This window comes from Lolium rigidum, chromosome 2 (assembly GCF_022539505.1).
Source record: "Lolium rigidum isolate FL_2022 chromosome 2, APGP_CSIRO_Lrig_0.1, whole genome shotgun sequence".
Taxonomy (NCBI): domain Eukaryota; kingdom Viridiplantae; phylum Streptophyta; class Magnoliopsida; order Poales; family Poaceae; genus Lolium; species Lolium rigidum.
In genome coordinates, this window is record NC_061509.1 from 268,485,744 (window position 1) to 268,511,593 (window position 25,850).

Here is a 25,850-nt window from a genome sequence, read left to right on the forward strand (position 1 = left end):
CATCACATGCAGCTCATATGTGATATGATATGGCCCTTTTGTCTTTGCGCCTTTGATCTTCATCTCCAAAGCACGGACATGATCTCCATCATCTTCGGGCATGATCTCCATCATCGTCGGCGAAGCACCAAGGTCAATGGCGCCGTCTTCATGATTGTCCTCCATGTAGCAACTATTACAACTACTTTGAAATACTACTCAACATGAAATTTAAAGACAACCATAAGGCTCCCGCCGGTTGCCACAATACAATAATGATCATCTCATACATATTCATCATCACATTATGGCCATATCACATCACCAAACCCTGCAAAAACAAGTTAGACGCTCTCTAATTTGGTTTGCATATTTTACGTGGTTTAGGGTTTTTCGATATAGATCTAATCTACCTACGAACATGAACCACAACGTTGATACTAATGTTGTCAATAGAAGAGTAAATTGAATCTTTACTATAGTAGGAGAGACAGACACCCGCAAAGCCTCTTATGCAATACAAGTTGCATGTCGAACGAGGAACAAGTCTCATGAACGCGGTCATGTAAAGTTAGTCCGAGCCGCTTCATCCCACTATGCCATAAAGATGCAAAGTACTCAACTAAAGATAACAAGAGCATCAACGCCCACAAACCATTGTGTTCTACTCGTGCAACCATCTATGCATAGACACGGCTCGATACCACCGTAGGATAACGTAGCATAGAAAACAAAAATTTTCCTACCGCGAACACGCAATCCAAGCCAAGATGCAATCTAGAAGACGGTAGCAACGAGGGGGTATCGAGTCTCACCCTTGAAGAGATTCCAAAGCCTACAAGATGAGGCTCTTGTTGCTGCGGTAGACGTTCACTCTGCCGCTTGCAAAAGCGCGTAGAAGATCTTGATCACGATCGGTTCCGGCGCCACGAACGGGCAGCACCTCCGTACTCGGTCACATGTTCGGTTGTTGATGAAGACGACGTCCACCTCCCCGTTCCGGCGGGCAGCGGAAGTAGTAGCTCCTCTTGAATCCGACAGCACGACGGCGTGGTGTCGGTGGTGGTGGAGAAGTCCGGCGGAGCTTCGCTAAGCGTGCGGGAAGTGGAGGAGCGAGGCGGCTAGGGTTTGGGGAGAGGGGGCGCCGGCCACTATAGGGGTGCGGCCACCTTGGTGGTGTTTTAGGTGGCCGGCCCCCTCCCCCTTGTCCCTCATTATATAGGTGGAACCCCAAGAGGTGGTGTCCAAGTCTTCGAATAAGACCCGAACCAAATCCTTCCATAGGAGGGGGCAATCCTAGCCCAACTAGGACTCCCACCCAAAGGTGGGATTCCCACCTCCCATGTGGGGGTGGCCGGCCCCTAAGGGGAGTCCACTTGGGACTCCTCCCCCACTAGGGTTGGCCGGCCATGGGGGGTGGAGTCCCTTGTGGACTCCACCTTCCTTGGTGGTTTCTTCCGGACTTTTCTAGAACCTTCTAGAACCTTCCATAGAACCTTCCGCGACATTTTATTCACATAAAATGACATCCTATATATGAATCTTATTCTCCGACCATTCCGGGACTCCTCGTGATGTCCGGGATCACATCCGGGACTCCGAACAAATATTCCAACTTCATTCCATATTCAAGAACTACCATTTCAACATCCAACTTTAAGTGTGTCACCCTACGGCTCGAGAACTATGCGGACATGGTTGAGTACTCACTCCGACCAATAACCAATAGCGGGATCCGGAGATCCATAATGGCTCCCACATATTCAACGATGACTTTAGTGATCGAATGAACCATTCACATACATTACCAATTCCCTTTGTCTCGCGATATTTTACTTGTCCGAGGTTTGATCTTCGGTATCACTCTATACCTTGTTCAACCTCGTCTCCCGACAAGTACTCTTTTACTCGTACCGTGGTATGTGGTCTCTTATGAACTCATTCATATGCTTGCAAGACATTAGACGACATTCCACCGAGAGGGCCCGAGTATATCTATCCGTCATCGGGATGGACAAATCCCACTATTGATCCATATGCCTCAACTCATACTTTCCGGATACTTAATCCCACCTTTATAGCCACCCATTTACGCAGTGGTGTTTGGTGTAATCAAAGTACCTTTCCGGTATAAGTGATTTACATGATCTCATGGTCATAAGGACTAGGTAACTATGTATCGAAAGCTTATAGCAAATAACTTAATGACGAGATCTTATGCTACGCTTAATTGGGTGTGTCCATTACATCATTCATATAATGATATAACCTTGTTATTAATAACATCCAATGTTCATGATTATGAAACTAATCATCCATTAATCAACAAGCTAGTTTAAGAGGCATACTAGGGACTTCTTGTTGTCTACATATCACACATGTACTAATGTTTCGGTTAATACAATTCTAGCATGATATATAAACATTTATCATAAACATAAAGATATAAATAATAACCACTTTATTATTGCCTCTAGGGCATATCTCCTTCAATATCACCAAACAGGTTGCATGTGTATCAATTTCACACACGGTTTGAAAGGTACAGACCACACAATCTGAAATACAACTAGACAACTCACTTGGCAGAGAGAAGATAAGCAGAGATGAAGACAGGGATAGAGTGAAATTCGTCACCAAGAAATAGCAGCAGCAGCAGAGGACGTAGAGGATGGAGATCAGCTTCAGGTCATTCTGGTTCTTGCGGAGGAGCAATAGCAAAGGGGAGACAGGTCGAGCAGCAACTTGGGGGTCTTGAGGGAGGATAAGAGCTTCACGTCGCCCAAGTCTTCGTCGCCGATGCCGGCGTCGGTGATGAGCAGCGGATAGCGGACCGGAGCTCGTGCGGCGTGTGGTGGCGGATCGATGGCGCACCGCCACACCGGCCCGGCGCGGCGGCGGCCGGAGGTGGAGCAGGAGCTTTGGGGATTAGGGATAGAAACCAGGCCTGCCGGAGATGGAGCCCGTGGCTCCCCTTTTCTCTCGATCCGATCCGGCAATTTGCAGCTCGCCCTTCATCTTCTTTTCTTTCTTCACAAGATGTTCCTTTTCTTTTTCATAGTATCCCCGGTTTTCTCCACTTCTTCATGTTCAAGTCCTTCGGTGCATTTGATCGGTACATGTGCAATTCGTCCAAAATGAGAAGAATAAGTGCCTTTTCGCACCGATCCGCACAATATTTCGAGAGCATGTAAAATTGCACAATTGGGCATATTAATCATCATAGCATCAAGAATTGACAAGATTTTGTTATCAAAATACAAGTAAATGCCGCAGAAGTAATAGGAAAAGGCTATATAAATGATGCTTATCATACCCCCACACTTAAATCTTTGCTTGTCCTCAAGTAAAGGTTAAAAGGTAAATGAAAACTGAGTATGCAAACTTGAGAGAGCAACCTAGATTCAGAATGACACTAACGAAACCGATATGACTACCAACCAAGCTTTGTCATTCATCGAAAATGGGATTCAAAACATTACCGAATGTAAGATATGAATAAGGCGGAATTTATTGTCGGGCAGGAACCGAAATTACCACTTTACTCGAAAACCCAGCAATCAACATGCAAAAACTTTTAGTTAGAGGTTGAAGAATGAAAATGAGTCAAATCGGCAAAATGAAATGATCACTCAAAAACAATTTCCATTCCTCCTTTTATGAGTGAACACACTCAAATTTGGCACCGATTTTTTTCTCTTTGCTTTTATCGGGTAACAACCATTTTCCTTTATTTAACCAAGCACCAAACGAAACAAATAGGTATCAACGGTATTTACAGGGTCACAAGCATGGATTAGCCCTCATTCCTATAGTCCAGGCATCCAATCCAGGGATCACATGGACCCAGCTAAGTTCAGAGGTGTTAGAAAGTTAATCTCCACCTCTCAGTCCAAGTGCTCTGTCCAGGGACACAACACCCAGCTGAACACAGGAATTGAGTTAGCGCAAACAATATTAGTTAGAAGAAAACATGTTAGAATCCTTAGCCAAAGTCAGACATCCAATCCAGAGATCACATGGGCCCAATTTGGTTTAGGATTAGTTAGTGAGTTTCTAGCAGAATGACAGCTACCAACCCATTCCCACAGTCCAGATATAATATCCAGGGATAACATATTCAGCTGGGTTCAGTGTTGGTTGGCTCTCAAGCAAAGAAGAAAATGTCAAAATCCTCTCAACAAGTTTCATTCTGGAACATTCAAATTTACCAGAAAGTAATGGTAGGAATCCAATTAGCAGTAAACAACAAAACTTGCTTGACAGGCATATAAGTGTTGTAATGTCATGGAGAATATAGGTTACAATTCAGATTTCAGACTCAGTTCACAAGATATGAATTTTTTGCCAAATAAGAATGTTTTATAAGTAACTACGGTGGACATAAGAGATGTAGAAAATGTGCAAGGAATATCAATGAAAGGAATTAGCACAGCTCACCGGGCTCATATGTGCAGCAGCTCACATCCTTCTACAAGCCACTTCTTCTCCTCATGCTCGCTCCACTCTACTCCTCATGCCTCTTCAACTTTGCTCCTCATCACCATGCCATACATCCACCAGGATCCCATGGGATATCGACTCGAACCATGCTTGGCCTTGATGAGTGGTGCACAAGTAAAATCCTGAAAGTACACTCACACAAAGAACAACTGGCACAAGTGATAGGGCTCACACCCACTAAATCATCAATTGAGTAACCAATTACATAAGCATAGCAATAAAAGATAGCATGAAGGAATGTCAACAAGGAATTGCATGTTACATAGGCATTATCAATGGTTCTACATGCTTTGTTAAGGAAGTTGAAATCATACCGAGATGGCCGAGGAGTTTTAGTACTCGCCTTAATGGGAGATGTCATGGGATGTATGGTAGTAGAAATTTCCTGAGGCACAATGTCACTAATGGAAGTAGCAGAGCTCGCCTCCTTGACATCTGAGGCAGCCTGTTCATCATCAATCATGAAGATCTCCATCTCAGGATCAAAGAATGAAGAATCAATGCTTCTAGCATCTTGGAAGGTGAACTTCTCCATTTCCGTTCTCAGAAGAACATCATCAGTATCTACTAAAGGTGGCTCCTCAACATCAAAACCAACTGACTGAAGCTCAGGCTCATTAATGAAAGAATCATCCACTAGAATAACTGAATCTTGCACAATGGCGTCCATGTGTGTATCACTTGTGATGGCATGATCATCATCAAATAAGACCCATGCAAGATTGATTTTGTCACATGAAGAATCTGATTCAAGCTTTTGATTGGGAGTAGGTTGTTGAGGTGTAGAAGTCTGATGGTAGCAAGCCAACAAGTCCGAACAAGGATTCTCACCATACCACTGAAATTGGTGGAAGGCTAAGTTCTCAATGAGCATAAATGCACCTTCTACGGTCTTGTTCAAGATTGTTCCACCAGCTGACATATCAATAAGATCTCTTGAAGCACAGGTCAGCCCTCTATAGAATATTTGTAGCACTAGCCAATCCTTTTGCCCATGGTTAGGACATTTTCTAAGCAGATCCTTATATCTCTCCCAAGCTGCGTACAAGCTCTCACTGCCATCTTGTGCAAACTCGAGGATCTGGTCACGAATTGCAGATTGCTTGTGCAACGGAAAATATCTTTCTAGGAAAGCTTGTGAAATCTCACCCCAAGTGTATGACCTAGATGGCAGGGAATAGTACCAATCCTTAGCACCATCTCTGAGAGAGAATGTGAACAACATACGCTTGATTGCATCCTGAGAAACTTCATGGTACTGGACTGTGTTGGCATACTCGAGGACATTGCGGATGTGCTCATGAGGGTCTTCAGCGGGTAATCCTCTAAACTGATTCTGCTGGACAAGAGCAATAAGTCCAGGTCTCAACTCAAAGTTTTCTGCTTCAATAGATGGCCAAATTGGCCCTGTCATAGTGCCTAAACTACATGGCATCCAAAGATCACGAACTAAAGCCATATGTCAACTGTGTGAACCTGCAAACGGTTAAAATATCTTACAAAAGCTCAAAAACAACAAACACTGGTGAGATGGTTAGTATCCTAATAAGCAGAAGCAAGAAAAGCAGAAAAAGATAGAGAAACACAAAAACAAATTTGACAACAAATTAAACAAGAAACTACACTAAACCTAGTCTCTAACCTCACATGATAGCTCGACGCTAGTCCCCGGCAACGGCGCCAATTTGATCAACTGTATATACAGGGTAATTATTCGCCCACAGACAGTGGATGTCGTTCTTTCCACAGGGACTAGGCGACGACTAAGGTACTCAGCTAAAGCTAGGTCACATGAACAGGTTGATTTTCGTTTACACTAACTGAACGTACTGAAAGAACAAGAGACAAGACTGAGACTAAGTTATCTTTTTATGATTTTCGTTTTAGGAATTAACACTGAAATGAACCACTCATATTTAAATGGACAAGATAACTAGCATACACCAAGGAAAGGGATAGAAGCAAGATTGAGTTAGGGAGATAGTTCTCACGACACATACACAACACACATACACAACAAGTGGTAAATGAAGTTGTTTTCACTAGCAAACAATTAAGACCGAGATAGAAGCAATTTTAAGGGACAAGCATAGAATATTTCACAAGGTACACACCAAACGCAGTTCACATATATTAATCACGTTTACAAACAGTAGTACTGAAAGTGACTAACAATTGCACAATCTCATGAGATGAACAATCAGTAGTATACGTAACAGTACATCACAGGGGCATATCACCAAACAGAGTTGCATGTGTATCAATTTCACACACGGTTTGAAAGGTACGAACCACACAATCTGAAATACAACTAGACAACTCACTTGGCGAGAGAGAAGATAAGCAGAGATGAAGACAGGGATAGAGTGAAATTCGTCACCAAGAAATAGCAGCGAGCAGCAGCAGAGGACGTAGAGGATGGAGATCAGCTTCGGGTCATTCTGGTTCTTGCGGAGGAGCAATAGCAAAGGGGAGACAGGTCGGAGCAGCAACTTGGGGGTCTTGAGGGAGGATAAGAGCTTCACGTCGCCCAAGTCTTCGTCGCCGATGCCGGCGTCGGTGATGAGCAGCAGATAGCGGACCGGAGCTCGTGCGGCGTGTGGTGGCGGATCGATGGCGCACCGCCACACCGGCCTGGCGCGGCGGCGGCCGGAGGTGGAGCAGGGAGCTTTGGGGATTAGGGATAGAAACCAGGCTCGCCGGAGATGGAGCCCGTGGCTCCCCTTTTCTCTCGATCTGATCCGGCAATTTGCAGCTCGCCCCTTCATCTTCTTTTCTTTCTTCACAAGATGTTCCTTTTCTTTTTCATAGTATCCCTGGTTTTCTCCACTTCTTCATGTTCAAGTCCTTCGGTGCATTTGATCGGTACATGTACAATTCGTCCAAAATGAGAAGAATAAGTGCCTTTTCGCACCGATCTGCACAATATTTCGAGAGCATGTAAAATTGCACAATTGGGCATATTAATCATCATAGCATCAAGAATTGACAAGATTTTGTTATCAAAATACAAGTAAATGCCGCAGAAGTAATAGGAAAAGGCTATATAAATGATGCTTATCATATCCCCTAGCCACATATCTTTCCAAAAGCTCATCAGGTTACCACTGTTTATTTTCAATCTCCTGCTAGCCATGTATGTATCCTTTACTTTTAACAGATCTTTCCAACAGGGGAATCATTGAACCTTGTTTTTACATTCGCAACATTTTTATTTCTCAAATATTTTTTCTAATATTTTTTTCCATAGTCCATCACTAGTGTCCAAGTTCCACCACCATTTGATCAACAAGCTAATATTTTGTTTTCTCAAGTCCTTGACCCAGACCACCCTTAGCTTACTTTTCTTGGAACATGATATTGAAAAAGCTATCAATATGAAATTAATATTACGCTTCTTTGAAGAATTATCAGGATTAAAAATAATTTTTCACGAGAGCGAGATTTTCTGTTTTGGTAGGGCTAAGGAGGAAAAAGAGCAATATAAACATTTGTTTGATTGTGAATCTGGTTCTTTACCCATTAGGTATTTGGGTATACCAATCCATTACAGAAAGCTTAAAAACTCCGAATGGAATCATGTTGAAGGTCGTTTTGAACGAAAACTTGGATGTTGGGCTGGGAAAATGGTATCATATGGGGATTGCCTTGTATTGATTAACTCTATTCTCACTAGTTTACCAACGTTTATGCTATCATTCTTTGACATATCTAAAGGGGTAAGGAAGAGATTAGATTTTTTACGATCACGCTTCTTCTAGCAATGTGAGGAAAAAAAAATCGGTTAACTAAGTGGAACATGATCTGCAGACCCAAGGACCAAGGTGGTCTTGGTGTTGAAGTGTTGGAGATAAAAAAAAACTCCTGCCTTCTTAGCAAAAATGGTTATTTAACATTCTTTCTGAAGAAGGTTTATGGCAGCAACTGCTAAAAAAAACTATCGCAAAAGACTTTGGTTGAAGTCGAATCCAAGCCATCTGATTCACCCTTCTCGAAAGGATTAATGAAAGTTAAAGGGGAGTTTTTGCGGTGACCCAGCATACCACTGCATGTTGTAGTATACAAGTCGTTGATATGATCTTCATGAAGGGAGTTCTTCACAAATATCACATCCCTCAGAGTGATACAAGAGAAACATTGCAGGTCATAACATCTAGATTGTATTACAATCATGGTCTTAACAAGTTGGTATTCTCACAGGTCCGATGATAACACTCTAAGGTACTACTGAAGTAATATTACAACTCGACATAAAGATTAAACTGAGCTCAACAACTTATTTAGGTAAGCTACTACGTTGTTCGGCTCTAAGATAACTAGGGTAAGACACTACTCCTCCGCCTCATTGTTGTCAGCTCCGTAGACTATCCTATAGTCCACGCCTTCCACTCCTCCGGACACATCAGGTTCCTCGTAGACCATTTCGTAGTCTCCTTCTGGTGCTCCATCGTTGGCCTCCAGTTCATTATCACAGTCTAGCAAGGGTGTCGAAAGAAAGTGAGTACGGAGGTGACATAGGCATCCCCAATGGGCCTGCCGAAGATGGTACCCGGGGTTTACTAAAGGCCCGCGACCCGAAGGATGAGAAGAATCGGAAGCCCAAGTTACTAGTTAAGGAAAGCTAGAGTTGTATTAGGAAATAGCACTTGTAATATTGCGGGATGAGTTGGAAACCTTCCCGGACTCTGTAACTTGTGTATTACGAATCCCTCGGCTCCACCTCCTATATAAGGGGGAGCCGAGGGACAAAGAAAGCATCGATTCATTGTCTCACAAACCCTAGTTTTCATATCGTCGAGTACTTTTCGGCTGAAACCTTCGAGATATACTTGCCCTCTACTTCTAACAAAACCCTAGTCTACAACTCGTAGGCATTGACAAGGTAATCCCTTGTCAAGAGGTACTCAGCAAGTTCAAAAAAGAAAAGGTGTTCGATGCACTAGCTACGACCATTGATAAGAAAATCTCATGTCAATGCATGTTTCGAAAATATTTCTTCAAAAGGTTTATTTTATCCTGAAAACTATGCCCGCCAGTCTTCACAGGTTGAATAGAATTTCACGGAGTTCCTTTCCTGCAGCGTTCGTAGTTCCCTTCCCGGAACAGGGAGTGACAGCCACAATTTGATACACTCTGCAGAGGTGTGTTACTTTTCCCATAAGAGAACGTATCTTTGATACCAACTGAGACGCGTTTCTCGTCCACACTTCCTTGGTGTGGGGTCAGGTGTAAGATCCAAGCCAATCACTGCCTTCTCCGTGACCTTGCATACCCACCCTTTTATCCATCCGTACATCCCCAGTAGACATCTCCCGATCATACGGCTTTACCCTCGATGTACTATGGATAATCCCTCATAGACGGTAGAGCCTCTCATCCACATGGATGGAGATTTAAAAGGATTTCCCAACCTACTGCGGTGTTATCCCAACACCCAGCCAGGCTCTATCAAGTCTGTTGATATGCAAGAGGAAAAAGATACAACTGACTTCCCCAGAGCCATTATAGATCTCATGGTTAACGCGAATTGTACGGCGCTGGAATCACTAGACGGCATTGGTGATAGTCATATATTAGTAGAACCCTTGCAATGGAACCTCCACCATATCAACACATACCATGGTTCCATTGCCCACCACATAGTCATATTCATAATTGGAAAAGTAACATTTTATTTTCAATGCAGGAATGATAAGTATAGTACTTTTGCGGGTAAATTGATATAACATAATCAAGATGACATGAGCAAGGGTGAACTTGCCTGGTAACCGTAAGATAATGCAGTTCGATGTGTTGGACGGAACCTGGACCTCGGGTTCTGTAAATAAGCATCATTGTCCGGTAAGGAGAATGTTATCAAATCCAAATGATGCATGCATGGGTGTATTATTTCATGTTGAATCCCTTACCCCGGATTTTTAGGTTTGAGTTAAGTATTTATGCCTTTGGCAGTAATTTATAAATTATTTAAATCCCTTAACATTGTTTTCTTTTCTAAGGTCCCTTGGATTTGAGAGTTTTGGTAAGATAGATAGAGGTCTAAGGCCCATCTACAACTATAGTTATGAGGTCCAACCCTTGCCCAAAAATACAAATGTCACGCCAATGGCAGGCTCATCTTTTCCAATAAACCACTGCATCCAGGGTGAACCCACTTAGACCCAGCAAGGTGCGGCCCAGCTTCCCAATATCTATGGACGGATCCAGCAATAAGTGTTTCCATATTGTGCAAGACTTTGCGCTAGGTTCGTCACTACATGCCTTCGTTATCATCTTCTTACTTGGGCGCATCAAATCATCGGAGGGAGTAATGGAGAAAACACAAGTACGCCAAAACTTATGTGTGCATCACATATATTTGTTGATATGTTCCAATTGCTTTTTCATTTGCATAATATTAATGTACATAACCATGTATGAATTTTATTTTGATATATTACATTTCATTTTTGTTGATCATGGACATGATAAAGATGAATTCTAGCGATGATTTGAAACAACACAAGAGTTTACACAACCAAACAAGGTGCATAAAATAAATTTTGTTTTTTGTACACAAGAATATTTTTGTGCATTTTATGTTCACATTACTGTGGTGACAAACAAACTTTAAAGGCCGTAGCAACGAGCACGGGCCTTCAACTAGTCCTACAAAAATCCAGGTTCCAGTTTAAAGAAATGCACCGAGCAATGCAAAAGGTATGTAAGCATTAATGCCTACAACACTTATACCTCCGAATCAACCTGCATCACCTGGTTGGACTGAGTCAAGTTCAGAGTTCACAACAGAAAAAACAAAACAGGAGCAAGTCTGAACAATCTGGATCCAACAGATTCAGAAACCCATGCTAGGCAGGCCTCAGGCAGACTTCAAACATCCCGGAGACAACCTTCACGCTCACATGAACGCTTCACTGTCTTCTCTGGCATTGACCCCATATTCTACCCTAGAACATTTCTCCCTTATTTCAGTGTTAGGTGACGTACTGCATGCTTCAAGTTAGGGAATACAGTCTCGACGACGTAAGGTTCAGATTCGTATATACACGATGACATAGAGAGCCTAATATGTATTGCAGCTCATGGCAGGTGCCGACGGCGATGCCCATGGCTGGCTGGCTTCTACTTTGTAGCTTCAGTAGTGTTCATCAGAACAGCTCACTGAAATACACAGAGCCTAAAATGTATTGCACATCTTCACTAAGTTTTCTCCAGAAAGGTTTTACTTGCGTCACCCTAGTTTGCATCTCACCGCAATAACCGGTGTGGTGTTGATCTTACACCCTCTGCATGTAGCACTACTGTCAATCATGCATAGAACAGAATTTCCATAAAATTGTTACTGAAGAACAGCACAGTCAATATATATAATTCTTACTGAGAATGTCCTACTAATAAATACTGACTGTAACGCAGAAATTAATCACCACCTGGTTTCTCCACGGTTCCATCTATGCACGTAAAGGTGCCACTAATTAAACATCACGACGTACGGCTAACTTAGTACGAAGCACTGGTAGAAATCGGAAGCGGCAAACACTAGAGCAAACCCACCGGTTCTACTAACTTCTACCGATCGATCGATCGACGGATCGCTCGTCTTCGTGCGTCGATCAGGTGGCGGGTACCAGGTGGTGGTGGTGCCCCCCGCGGCTGGCGCCGTAGAGCGCGACGGCGAGGGCGACGTCCATGGCGGCCACGGAGAAGACGGTCGCGGCGAGGATCCCGACGCGCACCTTGCTCCAGAAGGCCGCGCGGCGCGTGCGGAGGGCGGCGGCCGTGGGGTCGTAGCAGAGCTCGGCGTAGGCGGTCTCGGCGAGCGCGGCGAGGAGGCGCTTGGAGCGCGGGGTGAGGCCGCGGGCGTGGCGCAGCTCGGCGAGGACGAGCTCCATCCCCGTGAGGACGGGGCCCTCGGCGTCCGCGGCGGCGGCGGCGGCGGTGGAGTCGGCGGGCGCTGCGACCTGCATGGACAAACAGGACACCGACGTGAATTTTGTTTAGTGCTTTTCGATTGGAGCTTCCAGATTGACGGAGACGCGGCCGGGGCAACAAGTTACATAAAAACTCAAGCGGAACTCAGATTAGGAATTCGAATCGGGACGGGAGGCTGCAGAGATTCGTTCCGAACTGATCAGCAATACGAAGTCATGGGCACCCGAATTCGAACTGATCAGTTAAATTTGAATTTAATGCAGTCACCATCACCACTCACCACCGAAGCATCCCGAAATTCCCAGGGCAAATTAACTGAGCACGAGAAGCAGGCAACGGAAACTTGAACTACGCCTGATTCGACTTAACTGATTGGAATCTCCAAGCCCCAGAGAGCGCTCAAAAATAATTGAATGGCCACCCCAAACACAGCTAAACGGAACTCGATCAACATTCCAAGCACCGACTGGACGGAACTGGAGCAGCAGAGCAAATCGGGATCGACCGGGGATCATCACCTGGGTCAGGATGACGGTGGAGTCGGCAGAGGCGGGGACGACGTCGGTGACGGTGGAGTCGGCAGAGGCGGGGACGACGGTGGTGGAGGAGACTTCGCCGGGGCCAGTGAGCTCGAGCAGCGGCGCGAGGATGGCGAGGCCCTCGGGCGCGGGATCCGGCTGCGGCGTGGAAGCGGCGGTGGGGAAGGCGGAGTAGTCGTTGTCGTCGTCGTCGTAGGCGAGGCGCTTGCCGACCTCCTGTCGAGCACGAAGAGGGCGGAGAAGGTCATCGATCATTCCTGGGCGGAGGCACCGCGCGCGCGCGTGCGGGTCGGTAAGGTCGGTGGGGTTTACCTTGGCGATGGAGGCGACGTCGCGGGCGGCGGGCGCGGGGAGGTCCGTGGCGGAGGCGGATGAGGACGAACCCACCGAGCTGCGGTTGGCGGAGGTGACGGCGAACTTGGCGCCGGAGGAGGAGAGGTCGGCGCGGGGAGTGGAGGTCGGGGTGGGGAGATTCGGGTCCGACGACGTGGGCGCCGGGGACGCCCGAGCAGCGGCGGCGGCGGCGGCGGCGGAGCGGGCGGTAGAGCCGGCGCGAAGCTTGGCCATGGTGGCGCGTCCGCGCGTGGTCTCGGAATGGTGGGTTCTGGAAGCTGGGGTTTGGACTGGGTTCGACTCGAGTCGGATGCGACGGTGGTCGACCGGGGAGCGCATTTATGGAAGACGGGAGGAAGAAGAGTGTGGGGTACGAGCTGGGCCCATCTGTCAGACGTGACAACTCGCGTGCGTGCGTTCGGAGCTTGCATGGGCCGGCCCTGAAATGGAATTTCGGCCTTGGACATCAATCAATTGACACCGGCCATTGTTACCGCAACAAAGCCTTCGAAATGTAGACGTTCCGCTAAAGAAAAAATGCAGACGAAGCTGCAGATAACACTGGTGCAAAGAAAGCTAAGCAGACGACGAAGCTGTACATAATCCGACCAACAACCTTCCCAAATCTCAAAACTTCAAACATGCAGCAGCAGCAGCAGAACTAGCACACCAGCATTTGTTTCTGTGTTATGGAGAGTCAAATCTGTTTCGAGAAATATATAGTGCTAGTACTATTCCAGGAGGGAAAAACACAGCTAATTTAACTGGTTACTAACACGAATAGTCATCTTAAAAATTTCTCAAGCTTTGCAGATAGCACTAAAGCTAGGTGAACAAAAACAAAAAACAAGTTCGCAGTCCACGACATCGGCAGGGGTGCGCTCTGTCTTCATCACCTCTCGGAGCTGGCTGCCACCCTCTGCATGATCATAGACTCGGCCGCCTGGATAGCTTCAGATGACCCAGTTATAGTCACTTTCCTGCACCAGTAACAAAGAATTGAGTTATGTTAAGATCGACGAGCCAAGAGGTGATCCAGTGCAACTGTGGAAACATGCTAAATTACCTGTCAGATGTTCCAGCTATGAAGTCACCCCTATCTGATATCTTGATCCTGGCACCACTAGCCTGCAGTTGCAACAAATTGCAAGAGTTAATTTCCCTGAAACATAAGGTGGCGACAAGTCATAGAACTACGAGAAAGTACTAGTACATTTTTTTAAGTATAACATGATGATAGTCGTCATATGCTTGGTTCTCAACTATTTAGATATTTACCCTTGTGGGCAAACTACATGATCAAATGACTTTCTGAAGGCAACAGCAGTCAAGGACTTATAATAGATGGTGATATATGAAACAAGATTGGGTTATACTACCTCTGTTCTGTAAAATAAGGCGCATAATTTTTTTCAAAAGTCAAACAATGTAAATTTTACTAACATTTCAGGAAAAACTATCAATATCTATCACGCCAAATCAGTCACTAGATATATCAGGGCCATTTTCATATTATGTTCATATAGTATCGCTGTTCTCAATAGATTTTTCTATAAACTTTGGTCAAAGTCTACCTCGTTTGACTTTAGAAAAAATATATACCCCACCGAACTGCAGAAACCTTATACAACTATACAACATGTGTGCATATGTATATGCACAAGACATACTAACAAAATTGCCTATTCAGTTACATAGGCTAATCAGAAGCCTTGTATATCTGTACAGCACAAGTGCATATATGTACATATGCAGAAAGCTTTGAGTAACTGAGCATCTGCTGTAAAAAATAGACACTAATGCATTTGATGCATATCAAATTCCCGTGGTGCAAAAAATTACCTGAATGATCTCTGTTATGTTCTTCCCTGCTCGTCCTACAACTGCACCGATGTGTTCATCAGCAACACCGATGGTATGTGATTCTTGGGCCTCAGTATTAGCAGGTGATCTAACAGGTGTACCAGGCTGCAAAATTTCAACATAAAACCATGGTTAGACTATTTGAACACATATCAGGTTTACAATTCCATTAAAACAGGAAAAACAAAACTAAAAAAGATTTGACGTAGAGTTATACAACTAATTATACAGATGATAAACAGAAGAAATCTCAGTTCTGTCATACAAGCAGTCTTACAAAATAATAATAAAATATGCATCTAAGATATCATGTGAAAAGATCAAAAGGCATGAACAATGGACACACACATCAAATCAAACATCAAGGAGTGTAACTCACACAACATCAAGCAGAAGTTCTAACATACACACCTCTTTCAACAAAATGAAATGTTCCCTTAAGTGTGATACACCTAGACCCTTTTATTTTCAATGCACTACCTAAGACCAATAGCATGAAAAAAAAAACTTCATGGGATACATATACGTTATCCTTCTCCAGAAAACAACACATGTCTGCAAGTGTGATATAGTGATTTATTTCAAATGCACTACTAATACAGTAGAGTGCATAAAAAGTTATCAGGACATCAGCATACATTCATGAGATCCAAATCTGGCCCTTTAGTAATTTCAAAGACTTGGACAGGAAAAATGGTCTATGCACTTACTAATGTAGTACACTGCAAAACAGGAAACTGTATTTCTATTAGAAAGCATCTGATGCATATTACCCACAAACATCTCTCTCCACAAGTAGACAACAAAATAAAACATATGGTACACGCTGAAAAAAAAAAAAGTGCACACGATGCAGGACAGCAACATGAATAATGCAGCAGCAAACACCAACCTTGTTGTTTTGGTACCTTCCACCACCACCAGCATAACCATTAGGTCCATAGTTCACAGCATTGTTATATGGAACCTGTGGAATCATATACCCAACTGGAACAGCAGCAGGGTAACTTGGGAAACCAAGGCCTGAATATTTTGAAGTGAAGGAAATGAGTAAGAGGAAATGGTGATGCCATATCTGAAGGGTGAGTCCATCTATAAATATCAGAGATGACAAGCAGTATGTCTACCAGCATAAGTCAATATATCCCAGCATTCAGTTGAGACTTTTTTAAGAAAGAAAAGCATGTTAAATACAGCACATGGATTCGTCAAAGACTGGCGCAAGATAGGTATTATGAGCAGGCACCCCATTTAAGCAAGCATGTAGCAATGTGCTAAGATCGAAAATTCAGTAGTGAAAATTATAGGATTTACCTGCATATGGAAATGGGGAACTCAAATTAGGTGGGTAGTGAACATCCTCAGATAACTTGTTCAATATCAAATATATCGCTCGCATCTGAGTGTTTAAGGGTCCTGTGATAGTAACAAGCCTATCATGCAAGCCAACGAAGTTGTTGTCCTGTGGTGAAATCTTAATTCCAGCATGTGAATCTTCAATGAATGACCTGAAGAGAGAGAGAACACCAACTTTCAACATTCAAAGGGGCAGAAATAAAAATACAATAAATACAAGAACAACAACAAAACATGGGATAAAATTAATATCAGACCAAGCAGATGGGTATTAAGAAAGAGACTATATAGCTCCTACAATCATCTGTTGGTTCAGATATACTTCATCAATTTACTGAATCGTTACATAACACAAGCATTGAAAGTTGAGTATCATAATGGAGTAAGACTTAATGATAGCATCAGAGATTAGAGCAGGTTTATTGATTAGGCATACTTGATTGTTGCTCCTCCTTTACCAATAATCCCTCCACAAGAGCTGTTAGGAACTACAAGTCTAAACTTAGGCCTAGCTTCAGCTTCATTGGATTCTTCCGCCTGGACAGTTGCAGGAGAATACCAATTATCAATCAATGGCAACGTGGGTGTACAAACATCAATATTAACAAAGTTTACCTCTGCCAAGAGTTTCTCGAGAACCAAATCCATGGCCTTTATTACATCGTCAAATTGTCCAGAGACCATGATGATTCTGTCATTTGTACCAGGGAAAAACTCATGGCTGCGTGACAACTGAATACGAGCACCAGACTGAGACTGGAAGTCATTGATAGTTGAGCCACCCTTGCCAATGATGCATCCTGCTGCCGTGTTAGACACCAGGAACCTCAAATGCGTTGGCTTCTCCTTTTCATCTGCCAAGAAAGATGGATTTTGAACTCAGAACCATTAAGCAACGAATTTGAACTGCAGTAACAATTGTCATTACAGGTTTATTCGCAGGGTTTTGTAAGCCAAGAACTACGCCACAGCAAGTCATAGCTTGCAGATGTTAATTATACGGTTACGCCTAACACCCGAAAGAACCAGCATGGGTAGTAGAGTTCCAGTACAAAACGTACTTCCCTGTGTGCAACTACAACAATTTATCGTGCCAAGAGCCAGAACAAATTTAGCTACGAAGCGGAAATTCATGTAGCTATGCACCATCAGGCACGCAGCCATTACTAACCGAAGTGCAACCACACCAAAACTGGCCATTACAAGTTTATTCACGGTATTTTGTAAGCCAAGAACTATGCCCCCGCAAGTTGGTCGGAATTTTGTTGAAGCCAGTGAGGAGGAGCAAGCCATGATACAATATAAATGGCATAGCTTGTAGTGGTTAATTATACGGTTGAACTTAACACCCAGAATAACCAGCATGGGTAGTAAAGTTCCAGTATATAAACGTATTTCCCTGTGTGCAACTACATGCCAACAGCCAGAACAAATTTAACTACGAAGCGGAAATTCATGTATCTATGCACCATCAGGCACGCAGCCATTACTAACCGAAGTGCAACCATACCAAAACTGGCATTACAAGTTTATTCACGGTATTTTGCAAGCCAAGAACTAAGCACCGCGAGTTGGTTGGAATTTCGTTGAACTCAATGAGCAGGAGCAATCCATGAAACAATATAAATGGCATAGCTTGTAGTGGTTAATTATACGGTTGCACTTAACAGTTAACACCCACAAGGACCAGCATGGGTAGCAGAGTTCCCAGCATATAAACGTATTTCCCTGTGCGCAACCGCAACAATTTGATCGTGCCAACAGCCAGAACAAATTTAACCACGAAGCAGGAACTCATATACCCACCTATTATGTGCTGTGAAACAAGCTATACCATTACGCATCCGGAAACAACCTAGATGTAGCTAATGCACCCATCAGGCGCGCCGCCATTAGTAACCGAAGCGCAACCATGCGAAAACCGCCTACTTACTATCACCACCACGCCGCCGCCGCGGGAAGCACTGGCATTAATTCCTCCGAACCCAGCTAACAAACCAGGGGGCACACTAACCAAACCACCACTACTGGATTATTACTCCAAGTTCCTACTAGCATCCACGAGCGAACCAGGGGCGGCACGTGAAGTGTGTACCAAACAAACATGATCGTTGGTCAGCTGGCGGCTCTGGTTCACACTGCGGCGACGTACTGAGCAGCAGCCCAAATCAGCCGGACTGCCGCGCGAGGGGACGCGCACGGGCGGCCGCAGATCTCGGCCCCGGAGCGCGGGGCCGGGGCCGGGGCCCGGATCTCGCGGATCCAACCGCACCGGCAGCGCAGTGTCCACGTCCCGCCGCAGAAGCCAACTCAGAGGGAGAGAGGTTGCGCGGGTGTTGTTACCTTCGTGCTCGGGCTCGGGTTCGGTCTCGGGGCGGTCCTGCGGGGGCGGCGGGGAGGAGGAGCGGGGGGCGCGCTTGGGGGCGGACTCGGGCGAGGAGGCGTAGGGGGAGCCCGGGGCTTCCATCGGCCGGCGGCGGCGGTGGAGGGTGGGCGGGCGGAGGTGGAGGTGGGGGGAGGGAGAAGAGACGGAGGGGGAACAGAGTAGATCGGTGTGGGCCTACGCCATCAAACGATACGATTGAGCCGAGGGTTTGGCTGCGCCGCGCCCGCGCCTGGGCTTTTGTTTCGTTTTCTTGGGCTGTCGTATTCGTATCAGCCAGCCTCTGTCCGTCCTCGTCGCCTAGATGCCGCGACCGCAACTGCTAGATTTTGTACCACAAGAAATGCCAACCATTGTGCAAGGGGGAAACGAATATTATTTCCTTGTTTCTTTTCTTTCTCCACAATCTAATGTTGGTGTTTTTTTATAAAAGATGAAATATTTTTTCAGTGAGAGACGTCGTTTCCATCAACAACGAGATGATTGTGATGATTTCGTTAATCTCAAAATTTGTCGGATCAATATATTGGACGTAGTCTCTCAGAGATACTAATAGAGGAAGAATATGAATGCGCGTTTATACGGATGAGTAAGTATATGTATATATGAGTGTATGCGTCTGAACTATGTATCACAAAAAGAGAAATCCAATTCTCAAAAAAAAAAAGAAATCCAGCTAAAAATGTTTAACTGGTGCAGCATAGGAGCGGTCTGGAATTCAATTATTTCCCTTTGCATAAACGGCATGCCTGCTTGCTTGCCACCAAATCTAGCTATCGCAGGAAAGTCGAGGAACGTCAAAATGCATGCAACAGGCTCCAGCAACAACCCGGTAACGTGCCAATAATGCTAACTTACCAAAGCAACACAGCAAATACAGCAAAAACTTAGAAATGCCGGTGGTATATGGATGGAGAATGCCACACTGAGCTACTGACATGTGGCCCAGGCCCCACGTGTCATTTATACAGACGATGTTAACTTGCTTAATGGTGCGGAGCTATAATTTAGGCAGATCATTCTCTTACTCTTCAAGCATACTCCGTATCCTTCACAGAGAAACAACTGTGCTGCCAATTCTACCACCCTCCAGATTAAATGAAGTTCTACAGTTCTACCCAGCAAAAAAAGTTGATATTCCAGCACAATTGGAGAAGAAATATGAAGTAGAAAATGGTTTATAACCTTACAAGCTGCTGCCAACTAGGTACCGTATCTGGTAACATGATGCACTCTGAGAGAGAAAGATGCGTGCAATTAACCTCCAACGAAACTACTACCGCGCTCTAAAGATGCGTTTAGCTTGTGCTGGTGCTGGGAGCCTTCTGCTGCCTGGCCTTCTCGACGAGCGGCGTGAGCTGCTTCTTCTCCGCCAGCGCCTTGAGAAGGTTGAAGAGGAAAGGGATGTAGTTGTGCTTCCTCCGGACGTTCTCTGTCTTCCACTTCTTGAACTTCTCTTCCTCCATGATGAGCTTCTCACCGACGGTCTCAATCGCCGATGCCACCTCCGCGAGCGAGCTGTTCAGGGGCTCGGTGTCTGTGGCGGTGGCCTCGTTCATCTCCTGCAGGATTTGCTCCCTCTTCTTCTCCAGCTCCTTCAGCTCAGCGGTGTACACGTCTTTCCTGTTCTTTATGATGGCCATAAGGTTGAACCTGATTTCGCTCTGTGAGTAGCGCTCAATCCTCTCTTGTATGACTGGTTGCACCATCTGCAGCCAGCCCAGGTCATCGGGACCGCCGGAGTACTGCCCAAGGCTGACAGGCCCTTCCTTCAACCCATCCAGCTCATAGAGAACACCCTCAAAAGGTACATAGCTTATGAAATGGTAGACATCATCATCCTTAGTGGCAACTTTCTGCTCATCAGAAACAAATGGCTCTGGCCTTGCAAAACTGTTGTGGGCAGCCCGGATAGAGTCGCTGTTGTTGATAGCCAAGCCCTTCATGTCAGGCGCAAAAGCTCCTGTGAATTCTTTCAAGTTTGACAATTCTGGACCTATGTCGATTTCTGGGCGATTCATGAGAATCGAGAGAATAGCTTGAGTGGCACATGCATTCGTGATGACCTGAAAATGATCGATTAGATCAACTGTTTAACGCAGAGTACTAAACAATGGCAGCTTAAGGGACACACTGTAATTAACCTGGCGAGCAAAGAAAAGGTTTGGGTTTGGGTCGCTGACAACAGGCCGTTCATCATTTCCTCCAGGCATCCACTTGAAGAGAAAAATTAACCCATATACTGGCCTATGAGATGTAGAGGGCAATAATTTGTTAAGGCATCCTGAGAGAAGAGATTAATGACACTAACAATGAAGATACTCACCTTAGTTGACTAAGAGAGTCCACATCGAGAGAGTAAAGCTCCTCCACCTGTTTGAAGATAGCATAACAAATTAAGAGGCGGCTAAGAGCTATGTCCCCAAATGCAGTAACATATAGGAGCATTTTTTTCTCTTGATAACAACATAACATACAAGACCGTCTATTATTTCATTTTCTAATAACCCTTAATGCTACATATATTAGGAAAAAGTACAGCTGTAATCAAACTAAAAATGAAACCATAACATCTATTAATATTAAATGAATGCAAATAGATAAGCAGGTATAGGGGAAAAAAAGCTTCAGTAAAGACACCTTCCTTTTGCCATGCTTAACAGTGGCATACATACCCACTGACTGCTAGGATTATCATGCCTTCTTATTTTATCAAAGATTTTTTTAATGGACACCATATTTCATTCAGAAAGTTCTCTTATTGTAGAAACCTATTATTTTATTTTAAATCCACGTGCATCTATTCATGAAGGACGTGTTCTTTAAATTCAAGTCCATGTCATCACAAGCACCATCAGTATGAATTCACCGGAAGCATTGACTAATGCATATATACTCTGCTTATCATACAGTCATCATATGGCAGAGCTGTGGAGGTAGTTCCTCGTTGCAGGTTCAATCAGGCTAGCATAAACTTCTTTGCAGCAGGGAGACAAACTACTCAGAAGGCTTGTAAAGTGCACAGCTCACCAAACAATTCCAACTAAAGGCATTCTACATAATTGCCTGACAATATATCAAAGATAACTGACAGAGATTTCATATCTAAATTGCGTTCAAACAAGGAAAACAATGAGCCCCGGAAGCTAACCTGTACACCTTTTACTTGCATTTCCTGAATCAACTCGGTGAAAACACCTGCAAGGTAATAGGCTCAGGTCAAACATATGCAATGTTTTCAGATAGTTGCGACAAGATTGCATTAAGAACTATGAAGTGCATATAGAATTTATCCAGCTGATAGTTTGCACAATGAACAAAGACAGCAAGTAGTATATCAAAGTACAGAGCTCCCTATGATTGGCCGATAAACAATGACAACTAAAGCACTGGTATAACCACTGGTTTACTCTAGCAGCTGGATGGATGTTATGTTTACACTTCAGTACTTGATTATTCCCCACAAGAAATACAATTTGTTAAGGAATCAAGGATCCCTAGAAGAATCATATACAGGGGCATGTTATGAACTTATGATGAAAATAATAGAGAAGCAAGCCTTCATATCAATGCAAAGCGAACGAATAGTATCAGGCAGTGAAACCCACTAGTCCACTATTCTGATACTAAAACTGCATTGCCTGCATGGCTCGATTTATCAAATCTCAAAGCAAGCCATCGGAAGATGTAAAAACATTGATGGGATAATCGATAGCTAAGGTATAGCCTCAGGTCAAGCATATGTTTTGAGATAGTGGCGACAAGATTGCATTAAGAACTATGGAGTACATATAGAATGCATTCAGTTGTCAGTTTGAGCAAAGAACAAAGACAGTGGTCAAAAAAATAAAGAAAGAGCTCCCTATGATTGATCAATCACGGTCAAACAAAATAACTTATTAAGCACCGGTATATAAACCACTGGTACTGTAGCTGCACCAGTATATAAACCTCAGTAATTGATTATTCTATAGTCCATTATTCTGACTCTCACGAGTACAACAGATACAAAAAGTGTGCACAGTCTGCACGCGCTCGGCTTATCAAATCACAAGACAAGCCACCCACATAATCGAACACGATGTTGATGGGGGCAATCGAGGGCTAGCAAGCCAGCATATACCATTATAAATCGAAGTACAGACAACTCTTATATAGATAAGAACATCGTGGTATAGATGGACATTGCGCTTACCAGGATCAGACTCGATCGTGCACCACGACATCCTGGCGGGATCCTCCGGCAGCAGCAAGCGAGGGCCTACAATTGCACGCAAGCAGCACACCACTACTCATCAGATGACGACACAACGCTCCCCCCGGAATCCCGGGGAGGACAAGACAGAGCACGTACGCTGCTAGAGCACTCGAATCGAACCCCGCGGCGTCTCGGAGAGAGAGCGAGGGCTCGAGATTCGGTTGCTCGCGCGGCTCTGACGATCCGAGCAAGCTAGGTCAGGGGGATACCGTACCGGGGGAGGATGAGGTCGGGCTGGCTCGACGGGTGTCGACGCGCGCCACGGCCTGCGGAGACGGCGAGGGGATAGCTCCCTCTCCGGCGGTGGCGACGGGAGGAGGGTCGGCGGCGCGGGCTCGGGAGTGTGGTTTTCTTTTTCTTTTTTTGTTATCGACGAGACCTAGCTAGCAGATGGGATGGGGGACGGAGAGCTGGCGAGTATCTCTGCTCGGCTGTTGGGCTCGGGGAAGGGTGGATCGATCGACCAAATCGATTTGGTCTGGTCGAGCCAGGCAAACCGGCCATGAGGAGGGTAAATAAATAGTCCCAAAAAAAAGCTGACACGTGGGTTCGAAGTGCAAAGAACATAATTTTAGATAATATAGTTTGCTAATTTGCTAAAATACGATGTTTTCGCACTTTTGCAATTTAACCAGTTACATGAGAAAAGCATTGTGATATATTTATGTCATTTCACTTACTAACTGTTAGAAATAAATGAAGGAAAAAAAAGTACACTATGCTCACACGTTTACAAGCGAATAAAATGCGTGCGTGCCTCCACCGTTACTCCACACCCTTCATCGAGTTCCACGTCGTTTTGTCGAACCCGCTTTTCGTCCCACCGTAGAACATCCATATGCGCCAATCCAACCTCACTGGCTTTTGGATCCATCCACCAAGCTGAACTTTTACCTTCCCTAGTTATTTAGTGGATAAGTCGGGAAGGCGGGTCAGAGAGCCCTCTATGCCATTGAGCCTTGCGAAGATGGTTGGGCTGAGGGCAAAGGACCCGGGGTCGACCTGGTGCTTACAACGAGCCTAGGATGACAAAGTTGTATTACACGACCATAATTTCATAGAAGGTAGAATTGTAAGTACAAAACGACCATAATTCACGGTGAACAACGAGTGACTCCACACCTAGGCTAATCCGAAGAAAACCACCAATGACAAAACGACTGCACATCAAAAGTGCTTGTAATAAACTAAAAAAACATCGTCGCGCCTCGACTGACGTTGGTCACCTCTAAAAACAACAACTCCAACTGAACTTCACTTGTCGATGCACCATCCACCCTATAGTAGGAAGTGGATGGTAGGACTTGAACAATCTAAGCAAGGTACCATCTTGGAGTCACCGACGACGTGCATTGTGTTGTTGAAGCTCAATCTTGACCATCGGTAACACCATAGGAGCGTAACGTAGGACCTCCAAGCCTGTGTCTTCAACCATGATGCTCCCAACAGAGGGGCGACGTTGAGGACGCCTCCATCATGCTGACCCTACTCTCAATATAGGCTTTCGTCCGGAGAACACCGCCAACTCCAAGAAAGAGAGGGAGATGATGACACACTCGGCAACGCCTCCAAGGAGGTGAACGTCACCGCCGGCCCGACAAAAGCCGGGCAGGATTTTCATTCGTATCTTCACCTCATCTTCACACCTCCAAGGATTGGGGCAACATCGTCCATGTAGACTCGCACTGCTATCACCATAGCACCCAACCATTGTACCCACAAAGCCATCGTCCTCCGACACCCTACACGCTGAGAAAAAAGTGGCCACCTTGTCCAACTCGGGGAGGCACTAAAGCAGCCCACCACCTCCGGCTAGGACCAGGCCGCCCACAACAATGTTGCTAGCTCCAGGGGACAACCATTATTTTGCACGCCGTAAGCTTGTGTGTGGTTTGTTTCGGTTAAAAAAAGGCGACGTGTGCTCACATGATCCAACATACATACACATTATTGGTGTTTTTGAAAGATTAAAACTTTTGTATGATATGGTGCACCACGATAAATAACACGGAAACGATGTTGTAAACATACAAAGAAAATGTTACGCAGATGTGGTTTATGCTGCAATGGTTGGACGGTTCAGATCCCATGTTTAACTGAGACTAGACGGCGGATACGCGAGTGATGAGGTTACACACTTTTAGCAATTATTACATTGTGATTCACAAAAAGCCATTATTACATTGCACAAGGTGTTATAAGATATTAAATCCGTTCTGAAATATAAGCTTTTTTAGGAAGTGAGAATGTAAATAAAAATGGAAACTGTACACTAAATACAAAATTCCCCACTTTTTCCCCTTTGTGATGCCTCCTCCCTCTTGCCGGCGCCGGCGCCACCTCGAACCATTAGCCCCGGCGACCCACTGCCACCGCTTCTCCGGCATGGGTTCCTCGCGGTTCTCAATAAGAACACCCAATTCAATCTCCTCTTGCAGCGGTTCTACACAGGCGCGCTCACGAACCTCGCGCGATGGAAGGCGACGCTGAGGCGTTCACCCGTGCGCCTGCGGCAGCCAGCAGCATATAGCATTAGCCGCCTCCGAGATGGGACACAGACTATCTCCGCTTCTCCTCCGGAGAGCCTCTGCTTCCCCCATGGACCAACCCTGCTGCTCGAGCGGTATTCTTTCGAGCTTGGTTAGGTATTTTGGATTCTGTCTCGTTTCAGATCCCAACTCCGAAGGATTCCCCATCAGGGGAA

At 45.0% G+C, this 25,850-nt stretch overlaps 2 protein-coding genes across 2 annotated transcripts; both read right to left on the reverse strand.

The window, feature by feature from the left end:
* Positions 1–13,948: 13,948 nt before the first annotated feature.
* Positions 13,949–18,973, reverse strand: LOC124693417 (protein BTR1-like). Its single transcript, XM_047226889.1, has 8 exons — positions 18,849–18,973; positions 17,121–17,359; positions 16,942–17,042; positions 16,464–16,657; positions 16,042–16,172; positions 15,129–15,254; positions 14,353–14,414; positions 13,949–14,266 (listed from the first exon to the last, which is right to left on the reverse strand). Exons 1-8 carry the CDS (start codon positions 18,970–18,972, stop codon positions 14,179–14,181), a joined length of 1,065 nt encoding a protein of 354 aa, XP_047082845.1. The 5' UTR covers position 18,973; the 3' UTR covers positions 13,949–14,178.
* Positions 18,974–19,942: 969 nt separating this feature from the next.
* LOC124693420 (ubiquitin carboxyl-terminal hydrolase 2-like) lies at positions 19,943–23,148 on the reverse strand. Its single transcript, XM_047226896.1, has 5 exons — positions 23,084–23,148; positions 22,040–22,086; positions 21,215–21,261; positions 21,033–21,135; positions 19,943–20,954 (listed from the first exon to the last, which is right to left on the reverse strand). The coding sequence occupies exons 1-5, from the start codon at positions 23,112–23,114 to the stop codon at positions 20,187–20,189; spliced, it is 996 nt and encodes a 331-aa protein (XP_047082852.1). The 5' UTR covers positions 23,115–23,148; the 3' UTR covers positions 19,943–20,186.
* Positions 23,149–25,850: the final 2,702 nt, after the last annotated feature.

Coding starts and splice junctions, on each gene's coding strand:
- LOC124693417 (XM_047226889.1), bottom strand. CDS start 18,972: ATGGAAGCCCCGGGCTCCCCCTACGCCTCCTCGCCCGAGTCCGCCCCC. Junction 14,415..15,128: donor ACATAACAGAGATCATTCAG/GTAATTTTTTGC, acceptor TTGCAACTGCAG/GCTAGTGGTGCCAGGATCAA. Junction 14,267..14,352: donor ATAGCTGGAACATCTGACAG/GTAATTTAGCAT, acceptor TTACTGGTGCAG/GAAAGTGACTATAACTGGGT.
- LOC124693420 (XM_047226896.1), bottom strand. CDS start 23,114: ATGTCGTGGTGCACGATCGAGTCTGATCCTG. Junction 22,087..23,083: donor CACGATCGAGTCTGATCCTG/GTAAGCGCAATG, acceptor ATTACCTTGCAG/GTGTTTTCACCGAGTTGATT. Junction 21,262..22,039: donor TGCAAGTAAAAGGTGTACAG/GTTAGCTTCCGG, acceptor ATCTTCAAACAG/GTGGAGGAGCTTTACTCTCT.